The 23809-nt window shown below is 43.7% G+C and overlaps 1 protein-coding gene across 1 annotated transcript in view; it reads right to left on the reverse strand.

Annotated features, from left to right (window-relative positions):
- Positions 1 to 23809, reverse strand: part of WSCD2 (WSC domain containing 2) — a 135006-nt gene that overhangs the window by 21250 nt on the left and 89947 nt on the right. Inside the window, exons 4-6 of the mRNA XM_072600237.1 lie at positions 17060 to 17244; positions 6164 to 6285; positions 1512 to 1686 (exon numbers count right to left, since the gene is read on the reverse strand). Of these exons, the coding sequence (XP_072456338.1) occupies positions 1512 to 1686; positions 6164 to 6285; positions 17060 to 17244 (482 nt within the window). The remainder of the gene's footprint in view (positions 1 to 1511; positions 1687 to 6163; positions 6286 to 17059; positions 17245 to 23809) is intronic.

Below are 23809 nucleotides of genomic sequence, written 5' to 3' on the forward strand. Positions count from 1 at the left end.
AGATGGTAAAAGTCTTATTAAAGTTGAGATCAGAAAGGTAATTAGGCCATAGGCTAGTGAACTTGCAATGGGGGACTTGTACCCAGGTAATCTGACTATATACAGGCTTGGACTAGTTTCTGAGGTCCTTTTCGCCTTTAAATCTATGGTCCCCTGGGATAATATTTTTATTGTGACTTCACGCTATAGGCAACTTCTAGTTTGGAAGTAACAGTCCCTTTCCTAATGCAGGTTAGCAACTCCTCTGCAATTTGGAGTTTCAGAGAGCTATTCACTGAGAGGTTAAGTGAATTGTGGACCCTGTCATCAACTCTGTTGCTTCCTCATCAGGTTCTCGAACCTTTCTGGACTCCCTAAAGTGGAGCCCTCCTCAATATGTCATCTACCCCATTTCACTGTGAGTTCCTTGAAAGTAGGGATTATCTTAGATCATTTCTATTTTAAAGCTTATCCAAGTGCTAGTGTTGCTAAGTCATTTTTCAGTCTAGTCTGACTCTCTGTGACCCCATTAGGGGTTTTTTGTCAGAGATACTGGAGGGGGGTTGCCATTTCCTTCTCCAGTTCATTTTACAGATGAGGAAACTGAGGCAAATACCATTAAGGGACTTTCCCAGGTTCACACAGCTATTAAGTGTCTGAGACTGGATTCGAACTCAAGAAGATGACTCTTTCAGGTTCCAAGCCCAGGGCTCCAATCATAAGCCACCTTGCTGGGACATAGTGGGAGCGTAATAAATGCTTTTTTATTCATTCATTCATAGTCATCTAGCTGGTTTGTCTAGGATAGGATTCTACAGGGAAAGAACCTCAGTGGCTCAGTCCAACTTCATTTTGCAGATGAGGAAACTGAGGCCCAGAGGTTGAAACACTTGATTAAGATGACTCAGATCAGTCTTGGGGAATCTGAACACAGATCCACTGACTTCAGACACAGTGACCTTTGTACTATACCATGGCTGAGGTGGGATTTGAGGAGGCTCTCTATCAACTGTACCCTTATTACTGTTAATGCAGCTGTTACTGTATCTACCAATACCTGTGGGTATTTGGGGCAGAATTGGGATGAAAAGCAAATTTAGGCAGAATGACAAGAAAAACCTTCTAGCAATGAGATCCATCCAAAAGTAGAAAGGTGCCTCAGGAGGTAGTGAGCTCCCACTCGTAGAATACAATTCAGTTCCACAAACATTTATTAATCACTTACTATGTACGTGCCAGGCACCAGGAAGTGCCTGCAAGCAGGGAGGTGAGTGGATGGGGAACAAGATAAGTGTATGGTAAGTAAATATAAACTATAGAGAAAGCATATACAATGTAATTTGATGCCTGGGAAAGACAGTGAAGGACTGAGCATTGTAAAGCACCTACAATTTAATTTGCAGACTCTGTGCTAAGTAAGCACTCTGCCAATATGATCTCACTTGCCCTGTGAAACCAGGGTGATGGGGGCAGGCTGCCTGAGGGCTGGGAGGACAGGAGGGTGGCCCTCGAGGGCCAGAGGTCACACCTACCTTGCACTTGGGTCTGGTACACGATGAAATAATTGGCTGTCCCACAGCTCTCATACTCTTCGCCTCCACATTTCTGGGCACAGAGCTGTTCATCTTCCTGATCATGAAGGCGGAAGCGAGTGTTGGGGAAACCACAGTGGCAGGCCTTCCCCCCCAGGGCTGCCAGGGGGTACTCCTGGGGGAGGAAAGAGCATCAGTGAAGGCTGGCTCGCGTCCTGGGCACAGCAGGACAGTGGCGGGCAGTGCCAGGTCCTGCAGGCTCTTCCTACTGCCACGCCAGATCTGGATTCTGAAATCCCACTCCTAATACTTAGAAGCTGTGTGACCCTGGGAAACTTAACCTTTCTCATCTCAGCTTCCTCATCAGTGTCTATAGTTTAGGGTTAGTATGGGGTTCCAGGAGATAATGGACCAAAAGCAGTTTGCAAATCCTCAAGCAAATATCCTTATTATTACTGTCATCTTGTTTGACGGAGGATAAGCTGCTCTCTTGGCTAGCTTTAATAGCTTAAAACTGAGGACATCAGCTATTTAACATTTTGGGGTTTTCATGACATGAAGGGATATAAATATTTTTGTGGTGGAATAAAAGTCTTAGAACCTAAATTCATTTTGATAGGATCATGCCTCAGTGTTATTATTATGATTTTAAAAATAAATCTCAGTTATAATAATTAGTAATAGTAATTATTAAAAATAGGAAAAGTGAAGTAGCTTGACATCATGAACAGAGAGTCCACCTTAGAATTAGGAAGACCTGGGTTTCGGTCCTATCTCTGACTCACATGACTGTGGGCCCTTGGGTAAGTCCCTGAACCTCTCAGTGCCCCTAGGCAGATGGATGAGCCAGAACTAGGACTTCTCTCCCTCTCCCATTACAGGTCAGCTCCTTCTCTGCATCAGAATAGAGGCAGATCCAGAAACACATGAGCCTCCTCTCTCTTCCCCTTGTTTGACATGCCATCTCTCTGGCCTCTGTGCAGGAGGTCTCCTCTGCTGGAAGGCAATCTCTCCTAACTTCCATTTCTCAGACTCCCAAGTATCCTTCTAAACATTGGGCATGACCATCTGTCCTGATGCCCCAGCACCTGGGACATGGCAGGCACTTGCTAATGGCACAATTGGCTTGATGCACCCTGAAGATTCCTGAGCTTTACCATCTCCCCTGAAGTTGAACCTTTCTAAATGTCTCACTTCTATTTTTGTATCCACAGTAGGACTTAGCATAGGGCTTGCATGATTTCCTCCCTCCTTTCCTTCTTTCCCTCCTTCCTCTTTCCCTTCTCTCCTTCCTCCCTCCCTCCCTTCCTTCCTCCCTTTTTCCTTCCTTCCTTTCTTCCTTCTTCTCTTCCTTTATCCCTTCCTCTCTCCCCTCCTTCCTTCCCACATATCCACTCAGATATGCACACATCTGCTGCTCTATTCTTTCCAGCAGCAGCTGAATAATGTGTGAATTTGTCACTGGGAGGCAGGTCACTAAAAGCCCGGAGACTGCATCTTCCATGACCTCATTTGGGATATTAAAACACAGAGTTATGAAGGAACATTCTGGGACTGACAGGCAATTTCCCAGCTGGGCCTGGGTGATGGCAGGTTAATCAGGGGCCCCACTTTATTTACACCTTGATCAGCCAGCCTCCAGAGGGAGCAGCCACACTATCTGGAGCTGGGTGCCCAGTCATGGCAAATTTAATTGCTGGGGACAGGCAGGCAGGGAGATGCCTCTGGATGCTTATGACTGTTCTTTTAGGGACAGCCCAATCTTACTGGCAGTAATGCTTAATGGGTAGTGCTGGACTTGGAGCTGGGTGAGACCTGGGAATGAATGAATCCTAATTCTGACATTTACTAGTTGGGTGAATTTGGAAAAGGAATTTTACGTCTGAGTCTCAGTTTCCCCATCTGTAAAATGGAGATAAAAATGACTTCAGTACCTGTTTCCTGCAGTTAATTTGGGGCTCAAATAACCTAATGGATACAAAACAATCAGCAAATATTCAAGCGCAATATAAATTTCTAATTTGGAAAGCCAGTATGTTGTAGTGGCAAACTTGGCATCAGGAAGACTTGGGTCTAAATCTTACCTGGGACCTTTGCTAACTGTGTGACTATATGTAGATCCCACATCTAAGAACTGTCATGAAATTCAAATGACATCATGTATCTAAAATGTTTTGAAATCCTTAGTAAACTAGAGCAAGACATCTCAAGACTGATTCATCTTGAAGCTTCTTTACAGCTCTAAAATCTATGACTCTAATAATGTAAGGCCTCCATGCACTTGCAAAAGCTGTGCCCTATACCTGAAATGCCCTCTCTCCCTTCCTTCATCAATTGAATTCCTACCTATCCAACTGAAGGGTACTTCATTCCTCACATCACATTGTATTTTATAGCTCTCCTTAAGGAACTTATCATGGAATAATATATTCTAGCCACCTGCAGTGGTGTCTCATTCTCCTCTGCCACATTATAAGTTCCAATGCAGGATCATGTCTTTTTTCTAAACTTTCATATCTCCCCCAGGGCCGACCACAATGTTCTACACATAGTTAGTGTCTAAAAATGCTCATCATACTTGGCTGCATTTCTTTGCCTGTGCAGGTGTGAAATTGTCTTGCCTGTGCTGGCTGGTGCTGATGGCCTCTGCATTCTCAATCTTATGACTCCAAGTCTGGGCTTCATGGGGTGGGGGTGGGGGGTAGAAAACACTTTGAATTTAGGGGACTTGGGGGATCTGAGTTCACTTACTAACCATGCTACAGAGTCACCTTGGGACTATGTGCAAGTCACTTCAACTCTAAGCCAATTTTCTTATCTGCAAAATGGGCATAACATTATCTGCGGCACACACCTCATGGGATAGTTTGGATAATAATGTCCAAGCTCCAGTCTTTTCTCCCCTCATACCTCCACCATCCTAAGTTCCATTTTCTAAGGACCTGGCTATATGTTTGGGACTGATGTAATAGTGTATGTCCATTAAGGGCTCTGGTAGAACAGCGAGAGCCCAACCTCAAGAGTCAGGAGACATAGGTCCTAAATGTGGTTCTGCTGCTGATGGATTCTTAGAAAAGTGACTTCCATTTTCTGGGCCTCAGGTTCCTCATCTGTATTAAAATGAGGCTGGTGGTTCAAAAGGAAGTTTTTTCTCAACTCTGATCTTCTTGGTTCTAAGGTTCTCCCAAATCTCTGCTCTTGCTCTCTGTTCAAGAACCCTTCTCAGTTCTGATATTGTATGCTTTAACTGCCCTTTAGGCTATGACATTTTAAATACTATACTCCCTTCTGATTCTGATATTATAAGTCCCATATGATATCCAATGTTATCCTCTTCTCCCCACCTCTGCCCTGCACCTCCAGGATTTTTTTTTTTGTTTCTTGGGGAAGAGGTATTTACAAAGGATTTACATTTACTTCTTTCTAGGGAAGGGGAGACAGCTGCCAGATGGGAGAAAATCAATAGTCACTTTGAAAGAGTCACTTTGAAAGAAGGAGGGCTGGCTTTGGGGCCAGAAGAACTAGGTTTTGAGTCCTGGCTTTGATACTTGCTGGCTGGGGAACTTGGGGCAAGCGATCGCTTCTCTAGGCTTTAGGTCTCTAGTATAAAAGGGAATGGAACAACACAGCTTCCATATTCCCTTCCAGTTTCAATTCTGTGAGCCTTGGACTCTAGCTGTGTGTCTTTCAGCAAATGACTCCCTGGGTCTCATTTTCTTCATCTATAAAATGAGGGGCTTGGTATTTGAGGTCTCATCTAATTTTAAGTCTAGGAACCTAGAACTTAACCTCCTGGCCCTCGGTTTCCTCTTCTGTAAAATGTGAGATGAGGTGGCCTCTGAGTTCCCTTTCAGCTCTGGTGATAAATGCTCTTTGGCTTCAGTTTCCTTCTCTGTAAAAAATGAGGGGTTGGCATAAATCTGTTTAGAACCTCTTGCTGACTTTGACTTATGTGCCCAGTTGTGATTGGCATCTTGGAGATGGGAGAAAATAACAAGACCCAGATCCTGCCCACCAGAAGCTCATAGTCTAGATGGAAAACCAGGACCATAAATCTAATCTAATCTCTTTGTCCCTAACTTCCCCTCCTTGGGCACCACTCCTTTATTCCGTGGTTTCCCTTAAGAGAATTCAATCTCCCTGAGGGCAGGGATTAATTTAGTTTTGTCCCAGTCCTCAGTACAGTATTTTTTTCATGCTTTTTCATTCATTCATTCATTCATACACTCATCCACCTATTCATATGCAAGGAGGTAAAATCAGTCAATATTTAAAGAAATTAATTTGATCTGTTCACTGGAAGGTCAAATACTGAAGCGGAAGCTGAAATACTTTTGCAACATAATGAGAAGACTGGACTCATGGGAAAAGACCCTGATATTGGGAAAGATTGAAGGCAAAAGAAAAAAAGGGACTGCAGAGGATGAGATAGATAGATAGTGTCATGGGAAACTATGAACGTAAGTTTGGACAGACTTCAAGAGAGAGTGGAGGGGGGAAGAGCCTAGTGTGCTAAGGTCCATGGAGGGAGAGGGGTGTCACTGAAAGACTGAAGGACAAAACACATAGAAGAGTACCATCCATCCTGCACACCTGAACCATGGACAGCTCCCCCCAATTAGCTCCAGCCTGGATATTGCTGGCCCACTCACTTTCTCTGTGCAGAGGTCAACACATTTGTCCACCGACATGTTCAGCATTGTGGCCGTCACAGGTAAAGCCAAGGAGAGGTTGTCAGGTCTGTGGAAGCAGCCTCGGAATATGGCACTGCCATCTGCGGGACCAAAGGCAGAGAAGAATTAACCCCTGGCGGATCTGAAAGGAAGAGTGAGTCACAAAGCTTCTACAAGATCTGGCACAAAGAAGTCAACCATCTTGCCTAAAGTCATACAGCAAATCCTTACCAAAAGCTGAAATGAAACTGTGGTATCCATCCTGAAGCCCCAGTTCTACTATTTTACTGTAGGAGCAATGAATGCCAGAACCAGAAGTCACCTTTCATTTCAACTCCTCCATGACCTCTCAGTCCATCGGTCAGTCAACATTTATTAAACACCTCCTATGTGTCAGGCACAGGTGGGGAAACTGGAACCCAGAGAGAGCTAATAGCTTATTCTAGGGCAAGGACCGAGGTGTCCTGATTCTAATAATAATCTCAGTTGGTATCTATGACTTTTTAGGCTTACACGTGTATTCCTCTCCATAGCCCTGTGATGGAGGAAGTACAAACAGTATTCTCTCCATTATCCCCCAGAGGGGAGACGTAGCTTGTCCCAGGTAGAAAGTAGAAGAGTGAGATTTGATCTCTAACTGCAGGGCTCCAGAGACCAGAGGGCCCATTGTTAATGTTGAATTGATAGAGCCCAGTGATGCTGTCAGACTTGGGGGAGGGGCTTGGGGGGGATTTGATGAGCACCTGGTTCTTTGTGCTCCCCTCAGAAGGAGCCCAGCCCCGCCTCCCCAGCAGCTGCAGCTCCCCATTCATGGAGACAATGCCCACCATTGTCTGCTGGCAGGAGCTCAGCTTCCCAGAGGGAAGGCGTGTGGATGGAACCCAGGGCCCCTTCTCTCAGGGAGTGAGCTTTGGGCTCAGGCTTGCCTGTGTTTAGGAATGGGGGTTGGGGGAGGAGGGAGGAAGGCAGAATTCTGGCTTAAGAAAGGCCTCTTAGGCCCAGCTCCTGCCTTGGAACTTAGAGCAAGTCTACACCCTTCTTTAAGACTCAGTTTCTTCAACTGTAAACATGAGGGGCTTAGATTGCACAGTTTCTAAGGCCCCTCCCAGCCCTGACATTCCCTGTTTTAAGGCCCCTCTTGGATCTGACATTCCTTGTTCTAAGGCCCCTCCCATTTTAGTCTGGAGAGGACTCAGGGAACATAATAGCTATCTACATCCAACCCTTTACAGGGCTGTCTCCTAGAAGAGGGATGAGACTGATTTGGCCCAGAGGACAGAACAAAGAACAAGAGATAGAAACAGCAGAAACAAATTGAGATTTGTAGGGGGTGGGTTGGGATAGGTGGAAACCAATGATCTAAGACCCCAAGTGGAGTGGGAGACTCTGAGGGGCAGTAAGCACTCTGCCTCTATGTGGATCGTAATCTACCAGCACCACAGACCTCTGGGGGATGTAGGGCTCCTTCTGAGGGGCCAACAAGACATGTAGAAAGAGAAAGAGCATTGCACTGGAACTGAGAAGACCTGGTTCTCATTCCAGCCCTGCCACTGATCCACTCCGGGACCTTTGGGGCAGCTGCTAGGTCAACTAGGCCCCAGGGAAGCAAAGGGACTGGTCAGGGCTAGGTAGGAAGGATCAATCTATAGTCTTGGACTGGATACACAAGATGTCAGGTAGGTTGATCTTTGGGATTTTTTTTCCTTTTAGAATCAGTAGTCACCGAGGTTCCCTCCTACCCTGTGATTTCTTGGTTCTCTGATTGCCAGGTCCCATGCTGATTTTCTCAGAAACCCTCTCACAGGTCTCTCAAGGTGGGGAGGATGGGGGAGGGGGGTGGGGTGGATTGGAGGAAATAAAGTCCCAGTGACCTGGATTCCATGTCAATACTTCATTTGCTGCACAGCTGGGACAGCGCTTGAACCTCCTTGGCCCTGGCTGTCCGGGAGCTAGAGAGGACCAGAGCCGCTGTTCTTTGATTCCAGGAGGACTGCTGGGCTCAAGAATGGCAACAGCTGAGATCCACCTGGTGGGACCTGAGAAATCCTATCATCTCATTGTACTGGGGATTCGAAATGACTGCTCCCATGTCACCAAAGCCCAGCATCAAGGTGAGAAGGGGAAGAGTCCTCTTTGGTGTGAAGACAGCAGCCAGCCCCCTGGGTAATTAGGCTGGGCTCCACTGTGATAAAGAATTCAGTGGGGAATGAACCAGGCCATGGAACTGTGGTTATTAAAGGCTACCTATAATCAGAGATGAATTGAATTAGCTCAACGATCCAGAGATAATGTGAACCCTCTATTTTTAGTGACTAGCAAAGAAACCTGCAGCCTGGCGGCATTTTCAACTGCCTCTGAGATATCCAAGTCTGAAGTCATCCCCAGAAACAGGGTAGGGGCCTGGAAACTAGTGAATTTCACTGTAGGAGGAAGTCAGTCACTCAGTCAGTCAACTAGCACTTGCCAAGTACCAGGTATTGGGCTAAGGGATGAGGATACAAAGAGAGGCAAAAATTGTCTCAGATCTCAAGGCACTCACAATCTGATGGGAGACAATGTGTACACAACTAGGCACATAGAAGAAGTATACAATATAAATGACTTGTAATCTCAGAACCAAGGCACACATGGGGAGGAGGGAGGGGGAGATAGGGACCAGGAAAAACCTTCAGAAGGTGGGAATGTTTTAAAGGAAGGCAGGGAAGCCAGAAAGCAGAGGTAAGGAAGAAGAGTATTCCAGGCATGGGCATGTAGTTCTCTGCAAGCATCATGACCAGAGAACCATTCACTTAGGATATGGTAGTCAGGTATTACTCTTAATAAAATAGAATGGAAGCTGGTGGAAGAGCAGTTCAGATGTGCCCTTTACTCATATGTAAAATAAGAATAGTATCCACCTTCCAGGGCAGCTGTAAAGGTCAAATGACATAAGATCTGTAAAGAGCTTTGCAAACCCTTAAATACTGTATAAATGCCTGCTATTAAGTGGATAGAGACTAGCTTTGGAATTCACCATGGGGACAAGTCCTGCTGCTGGCACCCGCCAGCCATGGAACCCTCCAGGTCACTTTCTAAGACTAAGAGGAACTCGGCTGGGTTGCACCAGTGGAGGAGGGGATTTCCACATCAGAAGCTCACTACCCATCATTCAATTCAGCAAGCATTTATTAAGTCCTTACCATATGCCAGACATAGTGCAGTCACTGGGATACAAAACAAAAATAAAAGCTTACATTCCATGGAGGGCAAGACAAATGAAACCACTGATTCCTGATGAGATTATAGGTCAGGACAAAAACCAAAGACTCCAACAAACAAAGAAAAACTGTGACTTAAGTAATAGATGCATATGGTGCTCCAGAAAACTCTTTAAGACTATAAGTTAGTGGATGAGTTTCCATCTGCAGTGATGGAGGGAAAATTCCCCACATCAATAAAATCACAGATTCAGATCTCTCTCTCTCTCTCTCTCTCTCTCTCTCTCTCTCTCTCTCTCTCTCTCTCTCTCTCTTTCCCTCTCTTTCTCTCTCTCCTCTGTCTCTCTTTATCCCCTCTCTGTCCCCCTTTCTCCCTTCTCTCTCTCTCTGTCTCTCTCTCCTCTCTCTCTTTTCTCTCCTTTCCTCTCTCTGTCTCTCTTATCTCTCTCTCTGCCTCTCTATCTCTCTCCATCTGTCTGAGTCCATCCTTTCATCTGCCTGTCTGTCCTTTTGTCCATCTGGCTATTCATCTGTCTCTCTTCCTATCTATCTATTTTCACATACACACACATAAATCTAGTATAACAGACACAGTGCCAGCCTCAAAGTCAAGGACACCTGGAGGGTCAAGTCTTCTTGCTAACACATTCAATCTATGAGACCCTGTTAACTCTCTTAAGGCTAGCAAAACAGATGATATTCTGCATTGAATAGCAGAGGAAGCTTGGGAGTTCCCTCTACCAATGAAATCATGGATCCAGACACCACCCTTCCCCTCCTTACCAAAAAACTGAATTGAAATGAAGGCAGTTTTCCAATGAAGAAATCAAAACAATATATGGTCACATGAAGAAAATGCTCTAATCATTACTGATTAGAGAAATGCAAGTTAAAACAACCTTGAAATATCTTACACCTATCAGATTGGCTAAAATGATAGAAGGGGAAAATGACAAATGTTGGAGGGCATATGGAAAAAAAATGTTGGTGGAATTGTGAACTGATCCAACGATTTTACAGAGCAATCTGGAATATTCCCAAAGAGTTATTAAACTACTTTGACCCTACAAACCTTTTGACCCAGCAATACTGCTTCTAGGTCTATTTATAAAGATGAATAGGAGAAAAGAAAAAGAATCTATATGTTCTAAAATATTTATTGCAGCTCTCTTTGTGGTGGCAAAGAACTGGGAATTGTGGGTATGCTCATTAATTGGAAAATGGCTGAACAAGTTATGGTATATGATTGTGATGGAGTATGACTGTGCTATAAAGAAATGATAAGCTTAATGATCTTAAAAAATATGCATGAAATAATGAAGAGTGTAATAAGCAGAACCAAGAGAACACTGTACATCGTAACAACAACACTGTTTTAGAAACAACTGGGAGCGAATAAGCTGACTATTGTAAATATTCAAATTAACTCCGAAGGACTTATGAAGAAAGATGCCATCTGCATCCAGAGAAAGAATTAATAAATAGAAGTATGCATAGAATAATTTTACATACATACACATAGACATATATACACACACATACACACACACACATACACATAGCTATTTCTGTGTAATGGTGACCAACTCTAGGGTGAGGGAAGAAAAAAGAAATTCACATGATAATTTTGCTGTATATTTCAAAGGTATAACAGGTTATATACATAGTAGATTTGTGCACTTTTTTTATTATACTATGTTACATAAATGCTTGTTTCATTCCATAAATTAAAAATAAAATAAAACCTTAAAATATTCCATTGAACACAAAATAATTAAGTGAAGTCCCCTCTCTGAGTGAGACACTATGAATATACAGCTGCGCTTGGAGTCAAGAGCCCCTAGGCTCTATAACCACCTCTCTACATAGACTGCCTTGACCATGTGACCCTGGACAAGTCTCTTCACCTCCCAGTGTCTTTGATAACATTTTAAGACTCTAGGTTACAGGTCAGAAGCACATTTCTATTGCTAGAGGGAGCTTCCATGCTGAGGGTTCCTGGTACCCATTAAATCTCAGGTGTGGTCAGAAACAATGAACCCTCAACTGACTTTTGTTGCCTATTATATCTGGGTTTTTTTCCAGGCAAGGAAAAGATAACCATTTGTTGGGTATCATAGAGAGAGTTTCTGTTTTTAGTCACTCTGAGTCTCATCAGCCAGTCTATGGCTAGGAACTGTGGTACTCAGGGCAAGTTTAATTTATATTGCTGCAGCAATTCTGGGGAACCCAGAATTAGGTGTTTTTTGGGTGGAGGGGAGAGGGCACAAAGGGAAGGGGACAGTATCTTTGTGCCCCTTCCCATCCTAAGTATTAGATGCAGAGAATGAAGGCAGGAGGACAGTAGAGTGGAAAGAGAATTGTAGGGAGTAGAGAAGACCCAAAACAGAGGTTTGGGAGACATCCAAGGTCAGAGGGTATGACCTGGATGAAGATCCAGCAAGGAAGCCTGAGCAGCAGTGGTCACACAGGTAGGAGGAGAACTCGGGGAGAGTACAGGAAAACATCACCAACACCTAGAGAGAAGAAAGCATCAAGGAGAAGAGGGTCATTGACTCTCCCAGTCTATAGTTGGGCAAGGTAAGGCTTCTTAGGAACAAAGTCTGAGTATCTCCTACAGGAGAGAGGGAGTTGGGATATGGTAAAGATGTATGCCCCCTGCCAGAACCAGCCCTCCTCTCTTAACATGGGCTTTCAGGCTTTAGAAGTCTTGATAGTGATACACAGAAGCAGAGGAGATGTCCTTTACAGGATTACCTCCATCACAGTGATTTTCTACTCATTTCAGGAAGAGAGGAATCATCCTGTGAGGAAAAAAGGGCTCTAGAAAATGTTATGATTTCAAGGGATTAGGCAAGAAATTTCATTTGGCTGTCAAACACAGATGAAAAGACTTTTACCCTTTCTGCCAAGTTCCCTATCTACCAGGTGACTGAAGTCCTCACAGAGTCAACATTTCTCATGCCAAATGCCTACAACTAAGCACCTGTAAATGTATGTGTTTGTGTACAAAGTCAACATTTCTCCTACCAAATACCTACAACTATGCACATCTTCATGGGTGTATGTACAGCAGCTGAAAGCCACACACTCTGGCTAATGTCAAGATTTATGGGCTAATCTCAGTATTAACTAAGGAGTCTGGCTAACATCATAAACACGCAGTCAACTTCCAGTTAGCCTCACTTAGCTCATTCATAATATTGCCCTTTCTACTGTCTATGCACAACATCCTAGGTTTAAAAGGAATGTCCTGGACAGAATGATTCTCATCCAGCTGTTTGTACAGTAAAATTCTTTAGCTCAGGCTCCTCTAAATTTGAATGCATGATAACCACCATATTTCAGTTAGAAGGGACACGAGAGAACATTGACCCTAATCCTGAACAAGTAAGTGAGACTCGGGAACACAAAGTGACGTGTCTATGTTCACACAGCCAGATAATAGTAGAATGGCCTGCCACCTTATTTCCTCTCAGGGTCAGAGCATATCAGTCACATTCTGTGAGGGCTGAGGCTAAACTCTCTGGGGGACAGGCTGCCCTCTCTCTTGGTGTGACCGAATCCAAATGGAACAAACCATCCCTTTTCCTCCCCACTCCTAATCAGTTAAACTTGCCCTGGGTACCACAATTCCTAGCTATGGATCTGCTGATGAGACTCAGTGACTAAAAAAGGAATTCTCTCTATAATACCCCACAAACAGTGATCTTTCCTTGCCCAGAGACTTCATGGACAGAGAACTCCTTTGTTCCTGAGGTAGCTCATCCTACTTTTGCATTTCTAATTATTAGGAAGTTTTTCTGTCCATCAAGCTGAAACTTGCCTTCCTGCATCCTTCCTGCCCTACTCCTATTTCTGTCCTCTGGACCTCAAGGTCACACAGCGAGGAAGTAGTAGAGCTGAGACTGAAAGCCCAGTTGGATGACTTGTTTCTGCTCATCTGAGCCTCTCTCTTTCTTGTTACGGGTTCTGTTTTTGGTGCTGGACTTTGAGGTTAAATTCAGTTCACACTTCAGCCTTTTCATCTTTCTTACCCTGGGTGGCTGTTCTCTTTTGAAGGTCCCAGTGAGGGCCTCCTGGAAGAATGAGACAAACACTTGCCTGGGTTTGCCTTTGAGTACAAAAGAACAGTGACTATTTTGGGACCAAAGCATCCCTAACTCCTCTGCTGGCATAGGAGATTAATTTTTTCTCTGGCACGCTCATAATGCAAATGATACTGTTTAAAAACAAGCTAACCAGCCATCAGAACTATGGAGGCATTAAGCTAAGAAGCAGTTCTCATGTGATAATTCTATGACATTGTTAGTGTTTGTCTTGAGGTCAACGGGTCCCCTGATATGCTCCCCCTTTCAAAAAAAAAAAAGCAAGTCCTGAAGAGGCAGACTCTGGCTCAGATAACCTTTCTGTTTCCCTTCCCATCGACTGGGTGACAGAAAAAATCCTCATTGGCTCACACACTTCGAACTTCTCATACCAAACACATGCCATGATGCACATGCTTTGTCTAAGAGACAAGCTCTGGCTAATGTCCAAATATATCAAACAATCTCAGGACCGACCAGGGAGATGGGTTAATGACACATACGGAATTGAGTTCTATCTAGCCACATGGATCTTGTACCTAATGGAGGAGTGGTTGTGTCTGGTTTAGATGAAGAAGGCTCTGAATTTAAACCCTTTGAGATAAGAGAGGCAGCTCGGGAAAGTGGAACAATTACAATTTTGGAAGACAGTCAAAGGGTCTGGGTTCAAAGTTCACATCTCTCATATATTTCATCTATCTGTATTATCAACTAAGTCATCTTGGAAGAAATCATTCAACTTTTCCTCTTCTGTAAGATGAGGGAAGGAGCATGGGACAGTGAAAAGATTACAGTTTTGAGGATCAAAGGGCTTGGGTTCGAGCCCATGTCTCTCATCATCTGTATGACCTTCAGGGAAGTCATTTGATCTTTCTGGGACTCAGCTTCCTTCTATGTAAAATGAGAATCTGACTGACCTTTAAGGTCACTTCTAGTGCTGAGTTCATAACCATTTACAATCCTCTGACCCATAGGAATCCTTCAGACCAAACAAACATTGTATTTGGAGAGGCAGCCTCATGCAGGGGAAAGAAAACTTGGAGCTCATTTGGAGTTTGAAAAAATCTGAGTTTTGATTCACACTCTGATGCTTACTAGCTCTGATCATCAGGAGGTCATTTCTCTGTACCTCAGTTTCCTCTTTTGTAAAATGAATGGGCTGATGGTTCCTAAGATCTCACCCCAACGAAATGTTCCATTAGGGAATGCCTATGTTTTAATGCTCCTGGATTCCCCACAGTGTTAGATCCCCTCTCCACAAATGTTAGAAGTCAGAGATTTAGAACACAAAGAGACCATCTAATCTTGTTCTTTCATTTTACTGATGAGGAAACTGAGGGTCAGAGAGGTTAAAAATGGCTTATTCAAAGTCACACAAGTAGCAAGTTGAAGCACCAGGATTTGAACCTGGGGGCAAAGGTAGTATGGAACTGACTCCAGCTGAACTACATCATACAGTCTTGTGATGAATATGCTTAGGGGAAACAGGTTAGCCTCAATATTGATGTAATGATGATAAAAGTGGGCAAATCCAAAGACAGATACAGGAAGCCTAATTAAGCCAGAACTTAATCCCATCCAATTAGCATTTAGTAAGTATGTAGTATGTGCAGGCAGCTAGATCAGGGCCTAGGGCTTGGAGTCAGGAAGACTCATTTTCCTGAGTCCAAATATAGCATTAGACGCTAGCTGTGTGACCCTGGGCCAGTTACTGAATCCTGTTTGCCTCAGTTTCCTCATATGTAAAATGAGCTGGAGAAGGCAATGGCAAAAAGAATCTTTGCCAAGAAAACTCCAAAATGGGGTCATACAGAGTCAGACATGACTGCAAATAAATGATGGAATAGCAGTAACACATGCAGGACTTGATGCCAGCCATCAGGGATACAGAGACAAAACAGAAAGCAGTCCCTGCCCTGAAGGAACTTCCATTCTCCTGGGGGATACAACTTTTACAGAGAGATAAGTAGATAAGAATTTGAAAGGGGAGAAAGTGTTATAAACAAGTAGAATCAGAAAAGGGTTCCCACAAAGAGCCCCCCAAGCTGACAGCAGGGGGTGAGGAGAGGACACATCTCAGGAATGAAAAAGGTACCCTAGGGTCAGGGTCAGGAAAGGGAAGGCTGCATTTGCATAATGGCAACAGGGCCCATTTGGTAGGAATGGAGAATTCTGGAAAGGAAAGAATGTGAACAGAAGGGGAAACTGTGACCAGACGTGTGAAGGGCCTTAAATGCCAAGATCAGTGACCCATATTTTATCCTAGAGGTTACTGCCTTTGACAGACTTTTGGGAATTTTAAAGACTTTTGAGTTGGTAAGTGTTGTGGTCATGTTTCCACTTTACTAATATTATTTTATCAATTTTTGTGTTTTTTCCCTCAGTTGTGCCTGATTCTTAATGACCCCATTTGGGGGTTTTCTTGGCAAAGGTACTGGAGCAGTTTGCTATTTCCTTCTCTAGCTCATTTTACAGATGAGGAAACTGAGGCAAATAGGGTTAAATGACTTGCCCAGGGTCACATAGCTAGCAAGTGTAGGAGGCCACATTTGAACTCATGAAGATTATTTTGTGAGTTATGTCCAAAGGATGGACTCTGGAGGAAAGAGATCATAAGGAAGTTCCTGTTTTCTACTGAGAACGACCTCATGCTGATGCTACCATTGGAGTATGTATGAAGTGGTCCATGTGCCAGAACTGGACTGTTTGCAAATTGACAGAACAGGCCTGTCTAGATGCAGAAAAAAAATCCTGATTCAGAGATTTTTAAAACTGTAAAAGAAATTTTTTTTTAAATTGGGAAAGACTTATTTGAACAAAAAGAATTAAAAGCAAAGATCAAAAAACTGAAATGAATAAAACATTTTATCAGAACTCAGAATCCTAGACTGTCAGAACAGGAAGGAGCCTTAGAACAGAGAATATCAGAGCTGAGGGGGAGGGGCCTTAGAATAGGAAATATCAGAGCTGGGAAGGGGCTTAGAACATGAAATCTCAGAGCTGGGAGAGCCCTTAGAACAGCAAATGTCAGAGACAGAAGGGACCTTAAAGTAGAGAATGTTGGAGTTGATAGATGCCTTAAAACAGAAAATCTCGGAGTGTCAGAGCTAGAAGAGAGTTGAGAGAACAGAAAATCAGAGTTGGGAGGGATCTTAGAACAGGGAAAGTCAGAGCTGAGAAGGACCTTCAGAGTTCAGAGCAGGAAGCAGGTGCAATCCAACAAATTTTAGAATATATGAAGTTAGAGGTGTACGGGACATCAGAACGATGGATGTCAGCATTAGAAATGTCTTACAGATCATCTAAACTAATCCTCTCATTTTACAGAGAAGGAAATGGAGGGCTACAGAGGAAAACTGACTTATCTGTGGTCACACAGTGGGTCGGGGTCTGAGTGTGAGCCACAAGCAGTGTTCATGCCAGTCCATTCCATCCTCTCAGGCCTTGCACTGGTCTGGGCTGTCAGGCCTCCATTTGAGTGCCCACTAAGCTCCCAGAAGGCAGCTCTGGCCCTCTGGCACTTCCTCCCTACTCCCAGTGGCCCTTCTCACACTCTCAGTGCAAGGTGCTAGGCAGACAAACTCACGTACATCTCCGGGCGGATTCCTGGGCCAGCTCAAGCCGATAGATGGAGAGACGGTTGACACCACCACAGATGTTGTTCTTCTCACCCTTGCACTCCATGTTGCATTCGGCCTGGCTTGCATTTGCCCCCTGGATCTTGTGGCCACAGAAGCACTCGGCACCAAACTCTAGCCCGGCATACAGGTAACCCCTAGGGAAGGGAACATGGGCGTACTCAGGTGGATAGACTGATAGCAGGGGCATTCATCACCCCACTGGGGAGACTCTGGGTCTTGGTGCCTCATTCAGAAAAGGAGTAACAACGGAGATTATGAAGTCTGCCATTTCCTTCCTCTCTGGGGGCTCTTGGGCAATCCCTTGCTCCCATATAGTTCCACCCCCATCTCCATGGCAGCCTCTGCGTTGTGCTTCAAACAGACAATAATCCCACAGTGTCATGTTTTTGCTACTAGAATACCTGAATGAATGAAAAAGCATTTATTAAATGTCTAATGTGCACCAGGCCTCGGAAAACTGGAGATGGTTCCTGCTCTCAGAAAGAGAATGCTGGTGAGCCTAGTCCCTAGGAAGCCCCTGTGATGAGCTTGTAGACACCAGAGAAGGGCATTCCATAGTAGGGTGAAAGGTCTTGAGTTCATGTCAACTGATGATGGATGAAAGGAGTCACGGGGAGGGCAAGCGTGGAAAAGAGAAAAACCCAGAGTTAACATGAAAGCTATTTTCAAGGATTTTAAGGACTGCCTGGTGGACAACGGATCAGTTTTGTTCTGCTTTGCTGCCCAAGGGCAAAGCAAACCAAATGAAAATAAATAATTAAAACCAAAGACAAAAAATGGAAATGAATAAAAACCTACTTTCAGGGGTTAGAAGTTGCAAAGAGGAAAATTTAGGTTGGGTGGGAGGAAAAAATTTCTAATGATTATACATATATATATGAACATATAATACACATATACATACATATATGTGTGTATGTATGTGTATATTATGTGTATGTGTGTATATTTATATATGTGTGTGTGTACACACACACACACACACACACACACACGCACAAAATGATTCGAAGCAGAATCTGCTTCCTTGAAAGAGATGCTAGCTTTTCCCCTTCTCTGGAGGTCTTCAAGCACAGACAATCTGACTGTTGGTTTGATATGTTGCATAGAGAGCTCTTGTTTGGGGATGAGATGATCTAGAAGGACGAGGAAGTCCCTTCAGTCTCAAAAACTGTGATTCTCTGAGACTAGATCTAGCACCAGTCCTGAAGTCAGAAGACCCAAGTTTGAATCTGGCCCCTGCCATTTCCAACTGGTGAGATCATTCTTGGGCAAGTCTTTTCCTGGTCTCCAAAATGAAAGTATTAGATTAGGTGACTTCTAATGTGTCTTGGAGATCCAAATCCTCGATCTCTCTTGAGGTGTTTAGTAGACAAAGGAGATGTCAAAGGGAAGTAGCAATGATGTGAGAATGATGAAGAGAGGGGTGATTAATCAGATTTGCAATACTGAGCCCCCAGTGAGGAGAGAGACGAAAATGAACTGACCTCAAGAAGTTTATATTCTATTGAATGTTCTTCCCTTTACAAAATGCTTCCCATCATTCCCTCCTTGAGAAGGCTACCTAGTTTAAAGGGTAATAAAGGGTCTTGATAATAAAATTAATTAATTAATTAATACTTTCATCACTTTATTCTTTAAGGTTTGCAAAATGCTCCAAAAATGCTATTTCAGGATATAAATAAAATATAAAGGAAATAAAAATCCTTTAAAAAAACTCATCATATATCAAAAATAAATTATCTATCCTTACAAAAACTCTGGGAGGTAGATGCTATCGTTAGCCCCATTTTACCGAAGAGAGAACTGAGGCACAGAGAGATTAAGTGATTTGTCTAGTAAGTGTCTGAGGATGAATTTGAACTCAAGGCTTCCTGACTCCTGGTGCAGACCAGTGGAAGCTTGAGCAGTGAGGGTAAACTAAGAGGAAGGCAAAGAATTTCAATTTTAAAGATGGCAAAACTGAAACTAAAAGAGAAGACAAATTGGATTAAATAGTTTTTCACCTCTCTTCCTGCCTTCCTATAGAAAAAAACCCAAAACATTACATCAGGGTCTGAATTATTCAGATAGAGTATAGGAATACACACGCACACACACACACACACACACACACACACACACACACACACACCACAACCTTTCCAGTATCCACTTTTTTTTGGTCCTATGTATCTGGTCTGAGATCTGGGTCTTCCATGATACCCCAAGGCTCCAGTGATGGAGTGCAGATCATTTCATTTTAATATCTTCAGCACCTAGGACAGCACCTGGTGCTATTAAGTGCTTATTGACTCCTTGTTGGTTGGTTGATTGATTGATTTGGAGCCTGAGGACCTGGGTTCAAATTCTGACTCTCTTGCTTACTTTCTGAGCAAGGCACTTCCCTGAGGCATCCAGGTGGCTCAGTGGATAGAGCATCAGGCCTGGAGTCAGGAAGACCTGACTTCAAATCCAGCCTCAGACATTGAATAGTTGTGTGACCCTGGACAAGTCACTTAACTTTTGTCTGCCTCAGTTTGCTCAACTGTAAATGGGATAATAATAGCACCTAGTTCACAGGGATGCTGCAAGGATCAGACAGGATGTTTGTAAAGTTCTTAGTACAGTGTCTGGCACATAGTAGGTGTTTAATGAGATGCCTGCTTAGTTTTCTTCCAGCTCTAAATCCTCAGATCTTAAGAACCCATTAATTTGGTCCACAATGACATTCAATAATTCACTCCAACTTTGTTAGTTGCAACATAGACTCAGAGCTGACAAGGACCCCAGAGACCATCTGGTCCAGGGGTTCTTACCCATCTCTGTGCCGCTTTTGGTGATCAAACTGGTGAAGTCTAAGGTCCCCTTCCCAGAAGCATGTTTTTCAATGCATGAAATAAACTACAGAGGATTATAAAGGAAACCAATTATATTGAAATTAAGGTGTATGTTTTTCCATATGAGGCTGGGTTCGTGGACCATTTGAAATCTATCCTTAGGTGAGGTCCTTAATAGTCTGTCCTGCTTCCCTTTCAAGAGAGGAAACAGCCCCAGAGTAAGACAACGACTTGCCCAGGATCACACAGGTAAGGAATCAGATATTTGGACACCTCAGACCCTCAAATCCAATGCCTTTTCCACCACACAATTATCCTCTAGGTAGCATGCTAGCTGTTACTGGAAATGGCTGAGAGAAGAGCTAAAGCTCCTTACCACCCTCCCTCCTCCATCATTTTCCCTCAGCCAGCTGTCTGGAATGGCATGGGGACTCCCTGCTTCCTACAACTTTTCCCTTGGGTTTTCTTTCCAATGCTACCTGGAACCTGGCTCCACAGTATGAGTCCTGAGTGGGTGATTTACTGGGCCTCAGCTGAAGGAAGAATCACTTTACAAGAAAAAAGGCCTCCCAGGTGTGATAGATCATAAGGCAAGAGGCAGACCCATTACTTAGAGGCAGGAAGGATTGTGCCTTTGTTGGAGGTGAATTAGAAAATGATGGAGACTCTGTGGCTCTCCAGGGAGGGAAAGTATAAACTTGGGCACCAGACAGGGCTAGGCACTGACTGTCACTATGGGTGGATGGGGCCATTCTGCATGACCCCAAGGAGTTTGGCCTTTAGGGGATAGAAGGAGGAAAACTGTGGGGAACATGAGATTGATAAGTTAGTGTGAGGAAAGCCTTCCCAGAATTGGAGATGTTTGGAAGAGTGGTGGGCACAAAATGGTAGAAATATCATGAGATATAGAGTCGAAGGACCTGGGTTTAAATTCTTCCTTGTCTCTTTACCACTTGAATGCCCTGTCCTGGGTCTCAGTTCTCTTTTCTGTAAAATGGGGGCAGGGGAAGGAGGGAGACCTAGCTGGCCTTTAAGATCCTTTCCAGTTTTAAATCTAGGACCCTATGATCTGAGTGGGCAACCTCAGAAAGGAGTGGGTTTCTCCCTGGGGAAGATGAACCCAGACTGAATGACTGCTCCTCAGGGATTCTAGAGAGGGAGTTTTAATCAGGTACAAATTGGACTGAGAAGGAAGGATTGCCCAATGGGTAGAGCATTAGACATGGAATCAGGAATCTGTCTACTATCTGTATGATCCTGGAACAATTCACTTCATTTCTCTCAACCTCAAGTTTCCTCATCTGCACCATGGGGATAGTAATAGCACCTATCTCATTAAGACCTTGTTTGACCCCAGAGGTCTTGGCCTGGGACTTTCAGGACTGGATCAGTGAAGTATCTTAGCAAATGGAAACTTTCAAGAGAGGAGTCATAGAATCCTAGAATCAGAGAACAGAGAGTGTCAGAGTTGGGAGGGATCTTAGAACACAGGAGGTGAGAACTGAGGAGTTTAGAATACTGAATTTCAGAGTTACGAGGGGATTTAGAATAGGGAATGTCACCAAAGAATGTTTGGGAGAGGCCTTAGAACAGAGAATATCAGAGCTGAAGAGGGGAGGGGCCTTAGAACAGGAAATGTCAGAGCTGGGATGGGGCTTAGAACAGGGAATGTCAGAACTAGGAGAAATTTTGCACAAGGAACCTTAGAACATCAGAACTGAACCAGATCATAGAACCAAGAATGTCAGGAGGGAAAGATCTTAGAAACTAGGATGTGAGAGTGGAGAAGGGTTTTAAAGTCAGCATTAGGAAAATGCCAGAGTAGTGCAGTGGAAAAAGATTTCAAATCAGAGAACCAGGGTTAAAATTCTGCTTCTCTGTTACTCTATGTTTCTGGTTATTCCAAAATCCCGAAGATTCTATTTATTACCTGTATGACTCTGTGCAAAGTCCTTTGACCTCAGTTTCTTTATTTATCAACTGGGGGAATTGGACAAGAAGCCTCTGTAGGCCCTTTTAGCCATCAGTCTGTGGTCCTAGAACTCAGTGTCAGAGAGAAATGAACACTCACTCCAACTTTCTTAGCTGACACATGGAGAAAGGCAAGCCAAGAGAGGGAAAGTGGTTTACCCAAAATGAGTGAGAGTTAGGAGAACACAAGTCTGCTAATTTTGGTTCTGGATTTGAGTCATTCTCTCACTTTAGCCTGAACAGAACCCAGACGGGATCTGCCCAAAATGTCCAGTTTGAGATGCTCCCTTTTTTCTCCTACCCAGGAGGCTGTTGAGCCAGCTTGTCTCCAACCTCCCTCCTGGTTCTGCCTATTGATCTAAGGAGCAGCCAAGGCTGCATCTTCAAGCTCCTCCTTCAGAACATCTGCATTTAGAATTCTCACTCTGACCCACCATCCTTTATATGTCCAGAGCTTCTGTCTAGAAAAACAATTCTTTCCCCTCAGTAAACTATTTTTAATCATGAATATCATTTTCATTTTGGATGAGAAAACTGTGTCTATCCCTGTGTCTGTCTCTCACTGGAAGGAAAACAAGACTTTTGGAGAAATCCTTAAACACTCACATGCTTCCACATATGCTCAAGTCCCTTACAACTGTAACGGTAGCACTTTCAAACACACATTCCTTCTCTTCTACCTACCTGCAGAGTCGTTGTGAGGATCAAGTGAATTAATACTTGTAAAACCCTTAGCATGTTGCCTGGCATATAGTAGGTACTTAATAAATGCCTGTTCTCTTCCTTTCCTTTCCACACATGTCCTCGCTTGGGCACAATCCCACAGTTCCCAAACACTTTCTTTCTCACACACAGTGTCCTCACATGTACATGCCCTGATCCACATGCACCCTTGCTCATATGCTCCCCTGTACTACATTCACATGCAATCCTATATGCATACATTCATATTTTCCCATACATGTACAGCCCTTCTATACCTAGAAACATACTGGTTCCCTCACCCACACACCCCCAAGTCCACTCAAATACACATGACCACATGTCCTAACAAACGTACCCTCATTCTCTAGCCCCTCTATATTGATTGATTGATTGATTTCATCCAACTGAGAGACCTCAGTTCCAGAAATCCCTGTTCTAGCATTGAATATGCCCTCTGCAAATTGCTTTTATATATGGCTTTAAATTCTCAAGCCCGAAGAAAGAAGTTGAGGCTAATAACCAAGTCAAAGACTGAACTTTGAAGTGCTTTGGAGTAAGTAATAAAAAATGAAGACTCTCTCCATTTGCTTTCTGCTCAAACTGCCGGTTGTGTTCAATCAGTCAATCATCAACATTTATTAAGAACCTACTATGTGCCAGACACTTTGGGCTGGGTATACAAAAAGAGGGAAAAGACAATCCCTCATCTCAAGGAGCTCACAGTCTATTGGAGGAGACCACATGCAGACAAGGTTAACAAAGCAAGCTGCCTACGAGATAAACAGGGAAACTGAGCGCTAGGGTTAAGAGAGGTGGGGTAAGGCTTCCTGTAGAAGGTGGGATTTTAGGGCCTTAGGTGTTAAGGCCAGTAGGCTAGCCTCAGGTACCGATTGGCTATTTGAAAATGCTTAACCTTTCTAAGCCTCCACTATAAAATGGGCTAATCTGAGGTTGTGAGGATCATAGATATGGTGCTAGAAGGGAAGTTAGAGGTTAGGTCTAGGTCTTTATTTTACAGATGAGGAAACTGAGGCCAAATGAGATGCATGCAACGTGCTTTGAAAACCTCTAAAACCCAATTGAAATATTGGCTGTTATTACTATTACCTAGCTATCTTGCCTCTTTTCTCTCCCCATCTCCACCTGATTTTTTTCCCCTTCTTCAACATCTCAGTCAATTTTAAGCCTTGATATTCCTCATGAA

The sequence above is a fragment of the Notamacropus eugenii genome, chromosome 4 (assembly GCF_028372415.1).
Source record: "Notamacropus eugenii isolate mMacEug1 chromosome 4, mMacEug1.pri_v2, whole genome shotgun sequence".
NCBI classification, from domain to species: domain Eukaryota; kingdom Metazoa; phylum Chordata; class Mammalia; order Diprotodontia; family Macropodidae; genus Notamacropus; species Notamacropus eugenii.